We start from the raw sequence: 15,105 nt of genomic DNA on the forward strand, positions 1-15,105 counted from the left end.
GTAAACGTAAATATTTTATATCATTAATACATTATCATTAAACTCAATATTTACTTTTAAAAGATGGCAAATTATTTCGTTATAGATCCCTAGATCATATTCGGAGATTACAAGCCTTATTCATCACTCACTCTGCACTCTCACGTGTGGGTGACGTGTAAATGAGTTCCCGTACAAATAGCGTCTTTCTGCAAGAGATGCTAGCCAGAGTCCTTTTGGTTGTGAAACAATTGTTTGATTAAGATTAAATTTATCATTAGGTGCTTGAACTATTTGAACATTTTTAACTAAAAAAATTATAATAGATCCTGGATTTTGTAATCATTTTTAATTAAATTTTTAGAGTTTTTAAAAGCACAAAAAAGTTATTTTAGCGGTTTTAATTAAATTATCATAAACTAACTCTAAATACCAAATTACAAAAATTTTGCAACATCAAGAACTCAATTATATTTTTTTTTCAACTTATAGACTTAATTAATATAATAGTACATGAACTTATCAATTAATTTAACCTTTAATTAATAATCACGTGTACTATTATTAATTTTTCTACCAAGTTATTTTTTATTTTTGAAAAAGAAAATAATTAAAAACACGTGGTGATAATTATTGGCTTAGCTGATCTCTATCTGATCAAATCTAGAAAAGCAAAAACCCAGATTCCAGATGGGTTGTCACCAGTTCATATTCTGATTAAAATTTTGACCTTAGGAACCTCTAACCAGTTAGGCTTTACACGTGAATAATGTTATGTTAATTATGAAAAAAATGTAACGTGTGTACGTAGATGAAATCAACCGCACATATTTGGAGACTTTTTTTTTTTTAATATTTCTGATCTTAGTAGAATACCAAAAGACATGTTTGTTTTTCTTGTAAGTTGATTTTAGTTGATCTCTAAGCTGAGGTAAAATTCAGAATGATGCAACACAAGAAAATTTTATGGTAAAACATCAGTAAAATCAATCTAGTAAAACTATAATGTTCTTGAAATCGAGGTTTAGATCAATGTTTCGTAATACATAGATTATATATCCAAAATATATATTAATATAAAATTATTTATTATCTCATTTATATAAATTAATGTAATATAATTTTTCAAAAAAAAATAAAAATAGAAACTATTATTAAAAGAAATACTACTTTAGCCATTACTAATTGTAGTTGCACGATGGATGGATTCTCAAATGATAAGAGACTCGTGTCTCACATGAACACCAACATTCATATAAGTAAAATATTTGATTAAGAAATTAATTATATGACACTACTACAAAAAGTCTTTTTTATGACGCAGATATGATGTCAATCACCATAGAACCATCTTAAATAACAAGATGGTAGCATTTTTGTAATTTTCAGCTTTTAAAATGAAGACGGTTTTGAAAACCTATCTTCAAATGACCTCTTTGACGACGGTGGCTGATATAATCGTCTTAGAATGCAAGTGTATGAAAAAACAATGACATTTTTTAAATTAATTGAGAATTATTTAAGACGGGTATAAGCTTCAACCGTCTTTGAACGTAGGGAGACAAAGACAGTTTTTTACCACCGTCTTTAACTTTAAAGATACAAATTAAATAATTAACTTGTGTCTCGCCCGCACTCACTATCCTTGAACCATTCATCGTTCGTCGTGCTCATCATTGTGTTTCTTTAATCCCTCACCCTAGGTCATGCATTGTCGTTACTCAACCTCCCGTTGTGGGCTCAGTGTAGGTGCCGTGGGCTCAGTCTAGCTGTCGCCATGGGCTGAATGTTGCTCGTGCTGTTTATTCACTGTAGGTCGCATAGGTCAGTGTCATCGTTCGGTCAGGTATTCTTGCTATTTCCTTTCTCAACAATACCCTCTGAAATAGAAGTAAATGCTAGCATTCCCTGTGTATTTAGGGATTCATAGTAATTTAAGACTTACTGAAACTCCCTAGGTAGGTAAATGTCTTTGTTTTTGCAACTCCGTCTATGGTGGGTTGTGATGTTCCCTGTTTGTGGTGTCAATGACCTTCTGACTTTGAAACTAAAGTGCACTATTATTACTAATAAAAAAATGGGGCAGGAGAACGACACAAACCTTGTGACCTCTCTGTATATTCGAGTGGTGACCCAGAGTTCTATACCAACTGTATAATAGATACAGTAGATCGAGAACATTTATCTGCTATGATTATAGTGAATAATACAAATTAAGAGCTAAGAACACAATTATGTTTATTTCTGCATGCTTATGAGGTCTTCCTTCAATAGTACTTGTATATGTTTTTCTTATTATGATATTGTATGTTGCTTGATTCTTTTTCTTTTACCCGTGCTGCTATTTTTTCGGAAAAGTGTACCTTAAGTGGAGACTTTGTCAAATTTTATTCTTCATTTTGCCCTTAGTCATGTTCATTTTGTATATTATGACGCTATAACCATCCTTGTGAGTTTATCAAGTTAAAAATCTAGTTTCCCTGACATTAACAGTCTCAATCTCCATTGCATAAGGGAATGAGAGAACATTAAGTTTATGTATTCTGTAACTGTTTGTTTCTTTTATTCTAAAACTTTTTTGGTAATCAATGGATTTAACCCCCATAAAGCCTTAGTGAAGCAAATGATCAACAACCAGACATTCATTTATACCATTTTTGGTCTAGTCACATAATAAGAGGACAAATTTTACCTTAAATCAATATTGTAGTATAGTGAAATTTCCTTTTGGAACTGCCTATTGCAATTGGGTTTTTGGTAAATTGTGGGAGTAACAAAGTTTAATTGTAATAGGCTTTATTCAACTGACAATATATATAGGATACAAAAGTCACGTCATTAGGCTTTCATAGTTCATACACTTATCATTTTCACATGTGCAGCAATAAGGTGCATGAAAAATCATTTGGTTTAATTTCTTGCTTCAAGTGTTTTTACTTTAACATGAATATTCACCATTATGTTAATGTGCAAGTTTTTTCCTATGATGAAGATCTCAAGACAGTGGTATGTTGACTATGTTCACTTATACAAAAATTTTCCTTTCAATTTTGTTTTGTATCACTTTGATATCTAAACATACTAGCTTATTGTAAAATTGCTTTTTAAATTTTTGTCATTATCCGTGTGATTTGTTTATTTTCTAAAGGTAGGTCCAATCTAGCCAGCTTGTTTAATTTGGTAAATTTTATTGATGTTCGTTTCTTAAAAAAAAAAGCTAACAACGTCACATGCTTTAAGCTTTCTATTCCTGTACTATATATGTGTGGTCGAAAATGCTTAATATTAAAATACCTTACATAGAGGAAAATTTAAGTAGAAAACAATTGTAAAGATCAATGTGAAAAATGTAGGGATATCGTTAAAAATGTAGCGCACTATTTATTTATTTTTAATTTTTCATGACTTCCACTCCTTTGTTAACAAGGACAATCTCTACATGACATAGATATGGAAGATATCTTAGACCAATCAAAGATATACATTCAATATTTAGTAAATAGATTACATCTCAAATGTAAAAGTTGTTGATGCATGAGTGTGTTGACATTAGCATACATAAATTTTGTTGTTAAAAACGGCTAGAAATATGGCATTTTGGTACAGGTTCCTGCACCTACTCCACCAGTAAAGGCACTAACTCTTGCCCCTCCAGTGAAATCACCATCTTACCCTCTAGGGCTAGTGACCACACCAACAGTTCCAACATCCACTGTTAAGGTACCCCTTCTCCCTCAGCCCCCAATAGTAAAGCCACCAACACCAACACCAACTCCCCCAGTGGTGTCCCTCCTCCTCTTGTTACTCCATCTCCACCAGCTCCTGTAGTGAAATCAAACAAGGGTGAGTGTGTATTACATCTATGTCTTTAGTGACTCCTTTCCTGTCTCTATTGTAATTAAATGAAATGATTCTATCACATTTTTCTGCTAATTTAACTTTACATTATTTATTTAGAAAAAAATATAAAACAAATTTGAATTATTTTTTCATTAAAAAATAGGAAACCTGTCCATGTTTGATGTTTAATTAATTATTAATTAATATTTTATTCTATGCAACAAAAACATCATTTTTTTAATCTAGCCTTATACATTAAGCTTTCACCCCACAAAAAGCAGGATCTAAGTGTCATCACTGTCAATGCTAAAACTCTTTGTATGACTCCTTGTATTTTCAAGCATTCGTTTTAAATGGAATAGTCTGGACCTCCAACTTATTACAACTAACACATTTGTAACGGACTAATTTTTTTGCTATGTTTCCTTCATTAATACATGTTATATAAAAGGCTTATTACAAGTAACAAATTGATGACTGATTCTGTTATCACTATAGCACTAAGCAGGCTACACTACGTAGAAGCACCAATAACAGATTCCAAACACTCAAATTAATATATTTTTTGCCCTTTTCAAAATAAAAAAACTACTACAACATCTACATTTAAAAAGCTAAAGTTGCCCATCTTTTATTCCAAGTCCATACAAACATCCAAAGCCTCTTTTGGCAGCCCATTAACCAACCGTTCCAAAATTTAATTTAGTGATTGTTGATATGCACCATGTTGGAGAGGAAAATAGTTAAATATTTATTCTAATATTGGACAATTATTCTATTTTAAATTAGCTTTTAAGAGTTAGATTTTTTTTTAAAAGCAAGTATTTCCATAACCAAAAGCTGTGAGATTAATCCCTAAGAAAGTAAAGTATCAATTAAAGGACAATTCCTCTTCCACAAATGTTACTCTATTCACATAGCAAGAAATCAAACTCCTGTCATATGCTTAAAGAGCTCAAATTACTAGCCACTTGAGTTACACCTTGTGAGTAATCAGCCTCTTTTCATTTCTATTACAATATCAAAGTTTATCCAATCTTAATATTAGATGACTAATAAATATACCATCGAGCACATGGATCAAATTGTATAGAATTGTTTTAGCTTAATAAAATTTTTGAATTCAAATCTTAAATATGGTGTTACATTAAATACTCAAATAAAAAGTTTTATTAGTTACAGTGATCTTATTAGCTGACAGTTGGGTTTGTACTACAGAAAAGCTAAACCACTACCTAAATCACTACAACACTCAAATTGTAAGGTCTAATGCATGTATTCGTCCCATCCCTTGGGTCTTTTGTTGATTCTTTTGGCCTTAAGAATATCCCTTGAGTCATGGGTGCTATCACTTTCTTGCATCATTGGACGGTGCAGATACATCACTTAAGGAACATGTTTCAATCACAATTTTCATGTACAACTATTTTACTGTTCTATTTGATATTTGTGAAGTTCAAAATGTTCATAGTAATTTCCAAATTATGGGTTTTCGGCTTCTCTGATGATGCCACCTGCACACATCTTGACTCAGTGGACCCTACCAATTTAGGTTTTCATTACTACTCAATTTGACAAACAACACTTGATCTATTGTAACAAGTTTATCATTAGTTAACCAAATTTATGTTGTGACATATAATTTGTAATTATAAGTAATGTTGTTTGGCAGTGATGTTGCTACTCACTTGTTGAACATTTGTTGTTGGGTGTAGGTACAACTATTTAATTATGTTATATCACAAGCTTTGGCTAAATTTATATCAATAAACAGGTCACATACACTCTTAGAAGCACCTTTACTGTTGGTGGTCATTCATGCATCAATGTCGAATGTGTTGACTTCATAGATCTATTCTTCGTACCTATGCCCACCATGATGGGAGTGTTGGATCCTAGTTTATTAGGCTTGATGTGAAGCATGTTGATGAGGCCAAGTTTTGTTGCTCATCTTGGTCGACAGGTCTCCCTCTCTCCATGACTATGTTGCATGTGCATGCATGCTATTAGCTACTTTTTATTGTTGTGATTAACATATTTTTTGGAGTATTTTGAGTTTTGTTAGTGGCAAGGGTTTTTGATGATTAATTTTCAGAAGGTAGTGGTTGTAATTTGTAAATTCATTAGTTCTACAGGTAGTTTACTTTGTTCATTACATTCCCACAACATTGGTTTACTCAAATCTCTCTCTACTATTGAATTGGTTAGTTGAAATGGAAATACAACTCAAATCCATTCATATAGAAATCATTCCTAATGTTCTACATTTTTCTTTTTAATATTCTATATTAATTGTGTTGCTAATTAGAGGATTTTATATTAATATTGTTTTTTATGTGCAGGTTAAATTAATGGTCTGTATAATAGGTGCAACGTAAAGAAATCATAATTAAAAAAATTGCACATTCTAAGACGATTCCAACTGAAACTGTCTTAGAACGTAGTACATACTAAGACGGCTGACACACCAAAACCATCTTAGAATGTACGATGTTCTAAGACGATTTTAAGGCAGAATCGTCTTAGAATAAGCTTGATACAAGGATGGTTACGTCGTATAAACCACCTTATAATGAGCCTCATTCTAAGACGATTTTTACAAAAAAATCGTCTTTGAATGAAGGTAATTTTAAGACAGTTTACATGACGTAACTGCTTTCGTATAAAGTGCATTCTAAGACGAGTTAGAAACCGTCGTCATAGGTATACCAACATTCAACGACATCACCTACGATGACGATCAAAAACTGACGTAGTATGCTGAAATTAACCATCGTAGAATATATATATTTTTAGTAGTGTGATGTTCATTATATAAGTTGGATGATCATATACACTAGCAGGGTATGCCATTTAAAAAACAAAAAAGAAGATGATATGCCATGACTTTATATAGTTTGTTAAAGTAAAATAAGGAATGTAAAAAAAGCAAATGGGGAGAGTAATAGCCTATCATGCACTCGGAGGGTAAAGGGGTATGCTCCATTATACCTATATTGAATTTGTATTTTTTTATAATAATTATGTGTTAATAAGAATACTTCTTGACTCTGTTCAAAAAAAAAGAAAAGAATACTTCTTGTCTTAACATATCAATAACATTTTACGTATAATTTATAGAATAAATTTATTTTTTAAAATTATCTTTATTATTAACATACATTTCTTTTGTCTAATTATTTACTAATACAATTAATTATGGATATTTTAGTTTAAATAATTAATGCAATAGTCATGAATTGGTTTTTATAAAAAGAAACAAATATTATTTTTAATTTGAGTCTACAAATGTAGAATTATAAAATATATTTTAATTTGATTTATATTTATTTACTTTTATAATGTAATCATATATAATATGAAGATGCATATAATTATATGTTACATTAACAAATCAAGTTAATCTCATCTGACCTTTTATATTGGTCTGAATCAAGTAAAAATAAAGTAAACCAATGCATCCTAATCCGTAATGTGATCAATACCTCTATTCAGTATAATCTTGGCCAAATTTTTAAATTTATAATGTTAATCAATCATATACATGCATACACACACTGCCTTTATTTTATTTTAAAGTACATATGATCAAATTGAATTAGGAAAATTTCAGCTTCTAGATACTTCATTAATTATCCAAACTAGCTTTAATTACATTAACTTCTCGTTTAACTGATGTTCAGCTTCTGCGACAGTTTGTTTAACTGTCCACTTCACATGTTAATTATTTCTTATTAGAATAATACAGTGACGAAATGATTCTCCTAAAATTTAGTAAATTCTAACATACAAACAATTGTGGCATGGTGACATTAGAGCATCATTACCCATTTTTCTGGACTTCTAAAAATAAGTTTCCTTTTCCTTGCATGCCAAGGGATACGCTGAAATATTTTCAGGTTTATCAGTGTTGACAAGGTCGTCAAATTTAATTTTTTTAGAATTAATTAATCAATTTTAATTTTTATTGGAATGACCAGATTACCCCAACATGTTCATTGACTTTATTCATACAGAATCATGTTACGTGGAGTGGCCCCACGTAACCTACTCCCGTATTGACGGAATTGTCCTCAATTGGCACACCGGTAATCACCGCGGTTTTCGTCAGGCTAATTTATTAAGTGGAGGTAATTTTTTTTCTGAAATTATTAGTTGGAGGTGAATTTTGAATTATTATTCATCTTGAGACTTTCGAGTTAATAATATCGATTATGACTTTTAATTTTTTAATTAAAGTCATAAATTTTTTTATAATTTTTTTTAATTTATAGCTTAAATGTTAAGTCATAATATCAATTATTTTTTTATAACTGAATTCATCATATCAGTTATTTTTTTTAAGTCGTATAAGTTTTATTTGTTTTTTAAATTTAAACTTTTTTACCATCATCAAATTTTTTCTCTTGAAACGCACACAATGTTTGAGAGTCCAAGTTATTTGGAAGATGCCAACCTCGTTACTTATTTTCCAACCAAACAATTATGGAAAGGATAATAGAAAATGGATTCCTCCATTTAGGTAATTATAATTATAATAATATTACTAATTAACATCCCAGCAAGGATGCACCCGAACAAAACACTTCCTGCCCACGGTAATGAGAGCTGAACCCCCACACGTTGGTCCCACTTTAATCTAGTTGTTATCTCCACACATGCAATTAACAAGGTTATCCACTTATTTGAGATTAATTCTATTTGTTCACTTTTATATTTACAATTGGCTACCAACCAACAATACTATAATTTTTTTTAATGCCGATTAAAGAATTTTAACATTAGTTTTAAACCAATGTTAAATCGAGCAAAGTTAAAAGTGAGACACTTTCAATAAAATGCCATTTTACATTGTTGTGGTGATGTAAAATGCCATTTTTGTATTATATTAATCATTTATGAAGTTTCATGAAATTATATAAGTAATTTTTGTTTTTTTAATCATTACAATAATTTTTCTCCTAGGAGATGTTAATGTATTATATAAGAGAATAATACTGTAATATTTTTAAACAGAAAAGAAGTTAATGTAGAAATAGAAAGAAGAACGATATTATGAGTAATTTTAAAAAAACTAGAAGATATGGGTGTAATTTTTTTATGTTTGATTAACCTATTTAAGTTAAGATAGTTTTTTTTTTTTTTTTTACAGAAAAAGTTATGATAGTTAGGACTTAGGACCATCAACAACAATAAATATCTGTTTATTGAGTTTTTATTACAGTTACATTTTCTAAATGTAAACTGAAATACCACTTATTAAATTACAAGAATTTGCTTCATATATACGGTTATACCTATCACTCTATGCACTCGGTGGTATTAGCCTCAGAGAAAAACACTGCTGTACATATGATTTTAAATACCATTTTTTATTTAACACTTAATAAAAATATTATTAAAATTTTTAACAACATGAATTATATATAATATTTAATAATATATGATAAAAGTATATTAATAACATTTATTCATATTTCGCGATATTTTTTAAATGTTAAGATTTTAATAATAATAAGTGTTAACAAAAAAATATTGTTAAATGTGACATGTTTAGTAGTGAGATATATACACGAGTGCTTTATTTTCAACATTTTTGCCATTAATTTACCTTCCAAACTTGTATATTATTTGACTCACTTGTAGTTTCCACTATCCAACAATAATGTAAAAGGGAGAAATACTATACATGTTGGAGGGGATATATAGAATCCCCTATTGTTACACAATAAATCAAAAAGTCAGAAACATAGGAATGAGGTTTGTCCCAGAAGATTTGAAATTTTCTTAGCTTCATCGATTCTAAATCATATAATATTAAAAGTATGACTAGTATAAATCTCTTATAGAAATGTAACATATCTTTCAAATTCCAATATGTATTTTGGATTTTTTATTTGGTGGACCCTCTAATATTTTCATTCCAATTGCCCTTCAGTAGCATTCTCAGATGGTAACCTCATATGTTAGGCCTATTATAAGTCCTTGTGTTGGTTGTTAATGATATGCATATCCGTCCAATTCATTTATTTAAATGATGCTTTGTCATTGTATAAACAACATGCTGAATTAATTTATGTACGATCTGCATCTTCTAGAAACCAAACCAATTAAGGTCGCACGCATACCAACCAAGTATAATTTTCAATATCTGAAGAACAAACACGTCGTGCGTGTCACAGAATTGCCCTCTGACTAGATCACTCGGGAATGGGACACGTTACCCTTTTGTACTATCTTCATAGTAAAACAATTTTATTTATTTATTAAAGTACATAGCTAGTAAAACAATTGAGCATATATATGGAGTTTGTTTTGTGTTTTCCACTGTTCATCGTATTCTTGAAGTCGTTACCTCTTTGTAAAGAATTTTTATTTGTTTTTTTATTTATTAAAGTTCATAGTAAAATATTTCATTGTATTTAACTTTATTCAGCTTTAATTAAAAGAAACAGCAGGCACTACTAAAAGTCTAGATGAATAGAGAAAAGAAGATGGGGCATATCAAAACATTAATTTGAGTTTCAGAAATTAAGGTCAACGAAAACCCAACAAAACAAAGAAGAAAATATGGTTCAACTAATAGAGCAGTATGAAATCATGAGCAACTCCTGGATCCGTGAAAGAGTGCAAGTCTTCACCAAATACAGTAGATATTAGAAAATGAACGGAAATGTTGAAGGTGCTTTCGCAATTGAAAAGATTCGAATAATGACAAGTCAAAGTTTCTTTTCCAAATTTGTCACCATAACAAATGCATGAAAGTCAAGAGGGGCAGTTGCGTCATTTGTGTTTAACCAACATCTTAGACTTGAGATACTCGGTTCCCCATTTATCAAATAATATTAAACAATTTGTTCAGATCTTTCGAAATTTCTTGCTTGCCAAACAACTATAACCCCTTCATTCTATGTCTGTATATATTAAATACAAAAAGGAAGAAAATCCATGGCATATAGGACCTAGACAACTATTCAAAAACAACTTTAGAGGAAAAAATCAACATTGGGGTGGTATAAAAAGGAGCTAAACCTCTTTTCTCTCTAAGCAGCTGAAGATTTTGAATACAACCTCTCTACCATTCCCTCAAAAGTCATAAACCCAATTTCCATTTCTACAAACCCTATCTCTCTTCTTACCTAATATATACAAATATCTCACCAATTAAGTTTTCCAACCTTCCTCAAGGATATATCTCTATACAAACACTTTGGGAGCAAAGTATAGCTATGAGATTGTAGATTACTATATAATCATAAAGAACCATTTCAAGTTTGAATTCATTCATTTTATTCTTTTCTCAATTCATCAACAATGACCCTTATGAAAACCCTATGGAAATCAATCTTCCCCGGTTGTTACAAGGGTGAATATCCCTCTCCAAAGCCAAAGAAAGTGGTGGCTACAAAGCCAAATTCTTCACACAGAATTTCTGTGACGGATTTGAGTTATCCAAGCACGACTCTTTCGGAGGATCTGTCAATTTCTCTAGCGGGAACCAACCTCCATGTTTTCTCACTCGCTGAGCTCAAGATTATTACTCAACAATTCTCTTCTAGCAATTTTCTTGGAGAAGGTGGGTTCGGACCCGTGCATAAGGGGTTCATTGATGACAAGCTTAGGCATGGCCTCAAGGCTCAACCGGTGGCTGTTAAGCTCTTGGACTTGGATGGCTCGCAGGGCCACAAAGAGTGGTTGGTACGTATGCTACTTTGTTTTCTTCCGCATAATTAAATTAGTGTCAAATACGCGGCTTATCTGGTTTTCACAGTGGAGAATATATGTGATCTAAATCAAAAAATACGCGCCCATGGTCTTATATTGAGTGCTTTTTGAGATATTTGCTTAATTAGAACGTCCATAGTTGAGATAATAAAAGTGCATGGCTTGTTATTCTACTATAAATATTTTCACATATGTTTCAATACATTCATCATAAAGCTTATTAAAAGCTAATGAAGGTTAGGTAGAGGGTTGGTTATTCAAATTTTCGTAAAGAGAAATACTTTCACTTTTTACTTCATTTAGTGTTTGACTCTATCTAAATTGTCTACTAAAAAAATACATGTAGAAAAGCTTATTACAAATAAAAAAGTTACTTAAATTCCATTAGTCCTCATACAAGTTATATTTGTGGAAACACTTAACTAAGTTGTTTATCAAAATAATTAATGTGTCATGTTTAAATAAATACTTTAATTAAGTATTTTACTGAATGAGTTATTATTAAATGAAAGTTTCTTTATTGACTTGAAGGTAAAATGTATTGAAATAAATTTATATGTTTAAAAAACACTAAATCATTTAAATAAGTTGAAATAAATGTTTTACATGAATGTCACAAATTATTTTATAAATTTAAATAATAAGGTCTTTAAGATTACGCGTCTTTGATCAGTTCTGACCTTTTGGTTTTCTAACTTGTGCTGACGACAGACTGAAGTTGTTTTTCTGGGGCAACTAAGGCATCCACATCTCGTGAAGCTGATAGGATACTGCTGTGAAGAAGAACACAGGGTTTTAGTATATGAATATTTACCAAGAGGAAGCTTGGAGAATCAATTATTTAGAAGTAAGAATTTTGTTATAATTAATATAAGTACTCACTATTATTAATGTATTCATATGAAATAAGCCTAAATTATTCTTGAAGAACTAATTAATTAACCTTTTATTATTCTTTATTGTGGCAATTAATTCAGGATTCTCGGCATCACTTTCATGGTCAACGAGAATGAAAATTGCTGTTGGAGCTGCGAAGGGTTTAGCATTTCTTCATGAAGCTGAGAAGCCAGTCATCTATAGAGATTTCAAAGCTTCTAACATCTTGTTAGGCTCTGTAAGTCTCACTTTCATCCTCCTTTACTGTTCCATTAAAATCTCTTTTTCTCAATTATATGTAGAAGTTCATAACACCTATGTGTTTATTTGATTTAATATTTTATAAGGGGTGTAAAGGGATTTTTTTTATATAAAAGGAATAATGTGAAATGGATAGAGTTAAGATATTCTTCTTTAAACATTAATTAAACCTTGACAACTCATACTATTGGAAAGTTTTTTTTGAAGGTGACATACTAATTGAAACTTGAAAGAGAAAGAAATAGAAAAAATAAAAAAAATACATTAGAATGTTCAAATATCATTCTTATTTTTAATATTCTTCAATGATTTCTCTTCTTGGATATAATGTTGTTCTTAATACTTACTTTTCTCATTAAATATTCTTTCAGGATTACAATGCAAAGCTATCTGATTTTGGGTTGGCAAAAGACGGTCCCGAAGGAGATGACACTCACGTTTCAACCCGAGTTATGGGTACACACGGCTACGCAGCTCCAGAATATATCATGACAGGTAACCTTATAACTTTATATTTTCCATCAATCCACTTTCATCAAATAATAATAATAATAATGATAACTAAAGATTTAAAAGTCATTTTTTATTATAAAAAGTGTAATATAAAATGTTAGTAATGCACTAATTTTCAATAAAATTTTATAACGATGTTTTATACTTACTGAACCCCTACAAATAATAAGAATAAAATCTGTTTTCAGTTTGTATGAAACTTAGTTTTAGTTTTGAAATTTTAATTTTAATCAATTTGATCTTTAAATTTTTAAAAGTTAGATTTTTGTCCCTCTTCAATTCACGGTAAAAAGATTGTTTGTGATGAGAGACAAAAAATATTATTTTTTTAAGTTTAAGGATCAAATTAATCAAAATAAAAATAGGATTATCTAATTAACACAAATTTTTACTAAAATTACAGAGACTAAAAGGATATTTTATTCTAATAATAATAATAATATGTAATTAGCAGTTAATCATCCACTTGGGCTAGAATTCTTGTAGCTAACTCAAATTTATAATAATTTTTTTGATAGGTCACTTGACAGCAATGAGTGACGTGTATAGTTTTGGAGTAGTGCTGTTGGAGCTGCTAACAGGGAGAAGGTCAGTGGACAAAAATCGCCCTCCAAGGGAGCAAAACCTAGTGGAGTGGGCAAGGCCAATGCTAAATGACTCTAGGAAACTCAGCAGAATAATGGATCCTAGACTTGAAGGCCAATATTCTGAAATGGGGACAAAAAAAGCAGCAGCATTGGCTTTCCAATGCCTCAGCCACAGACCAAGGAGCAGACCCTCAATGAGCACAGTGGTCAAGACCCTTGAGCCACTCCAAGATTTTGATGACATTCCAATTGGAACATTTGTTTACACAGCTCCACCGGATAATAATGAAATGCATAGTGCAAAGGATCAATGTGAGACACCTAAGAGGAGGGAAAATAATAATAACAATGGTCACCTTCATAGGAATGGCCACAGGCATCATCCACTTAAATCCCCCAAGACCCCTAGGCCACAATCACAATCACAATCACGTTCAAATGATCACAAACACCGAAATGGAAGAGGAAGTGGATCAAATTCTCCTCCATCACATGGGAAAATTAGGCAAGGAGTTCTTGCCTATTAGGGCACATAAATGATAAATCATGTTTTGTACATATACATAGAGATATTTTCCCTCAAAATTGGTTAGTTTTGTGTAGTGTACCAACTAGCTAGCTAGTAGACCCCCCCCCCCCCATTGCCAAGAAAAGACAAAGACAAGAAGACAGTGAGCGTGCAAGTATATATATATATATATATGGTCCACACATGGAAAACATGCTTAAGTTAATTTAATTTTTGTTTTATAGTAATTTAATTTCTTCAATTAAGGAAGAGTTAGGAAAGTTCAATTGTTTTAAATTGTGTATATGTTGAGGTTTTCTTCTGGATGAATCAAAAGACTGGTTCAATAAATGGACAATTACCAACTACGAGTTGTTGAACAAATTTAGATATATGATCTTTCAACAAGAAGGGTTACAGCTAAGATATTTGACCAAATAACACGTAATATTGAATGGTGAGTAACATGCCACTACGTAAGCTAATTCTAGATACTAGTAGTATTTATCAAAGTGAAGACAGCAACGAAAGCCGCCCTCATATGCGCACTTGATAATTAAATAACTAAACCTATGATTATATCTTTTGTCAAAAGAAAGATAATCATTACATGTGATGATGATGATGGGGTTGGGGGAATGCTTAGAATACTAGTCTATTCGACTTTTTAAAATTGGATTGTTAATTTAACAATTCAAGGCAATATTGGTTCAAACTTTATTAGTGTAGCTATGATCGAATCAGCCTGTATTATTAAATAATATTATTATTAAAAATAAAATATTATAACTTTATAATATTTAAATTAAAAATAAA

At 30.7% G+C, this 15,105-nt stretch overlaps 1 protein-coding gene across 1 annotated transcript; it reads left to right on the forward strand.

Annotated features, from left to right (window-relative positions):
* The first annotated feature begins 10,757 nt into the window (after window positions 1-10,757).
* On the forward strand, window positions 10,758-14,654 carry LOC114386445 (serine/threonine-protein kinase RIPK-like). Its single transcript, XM_028346450.1, has 5 exons — window positions 10,758-11,517; window positions 12,256-12,391; window positions 12,522-12,658; window positions 13,053-13,176; window positions 13,713-14,654. Exons 1-5 carry the CDS (start codon window positions 11,134-11,136, stop codon window positions 14,306-14,308), a joined length of 1,377 nt encoding a protein of 458 aa, XP_028202251.1. The 5' UTR covers window positions 10,758-11,133; the 3' UTR covers window positions 14,309-14,654.
* Window positions 14,655-15,105: the final 451 nt, after the last annotated feature.

This window comes from Glycine soja, chromosome 15 (genome assembly GCF_004193775.1).
Source record: "Glycine soja cultivar W05 chromosome 15, ASM419377v2, whole genome shotgun sequence".
Classification (NCBI taxonomy): Eukaryota; Viridiplantae; Streptophyta; class Magnoliopsida; order Fabales; family Fabaceae; genus Glycine; species Glycine soja.

Excerpts from the sequence above, each read along its gene's own strand:
- LOC114386445 (XM_028346450.1), top strand. The coding sequence starts at position 11,134 with ATGACCCTTATGAAAACCCTATGGAAATCAATCTTCCCCGGTTGTTAC. Across the intron at positions 12,392-12,521 it reads GGAGAATCAATTATTTAGAA|GATTCTCGGCATCACTTTCA; the intron begins GTAAGAATTTTG and ends CAATTAATTCAG. Across the intron at positions 13,177-13,712 it reads TCCAGAATATATCATGACAG|GTCACTTGACAGCAATGAGT; the intron begins GTAACCTTATAA and ends TTTTTTTGATAG.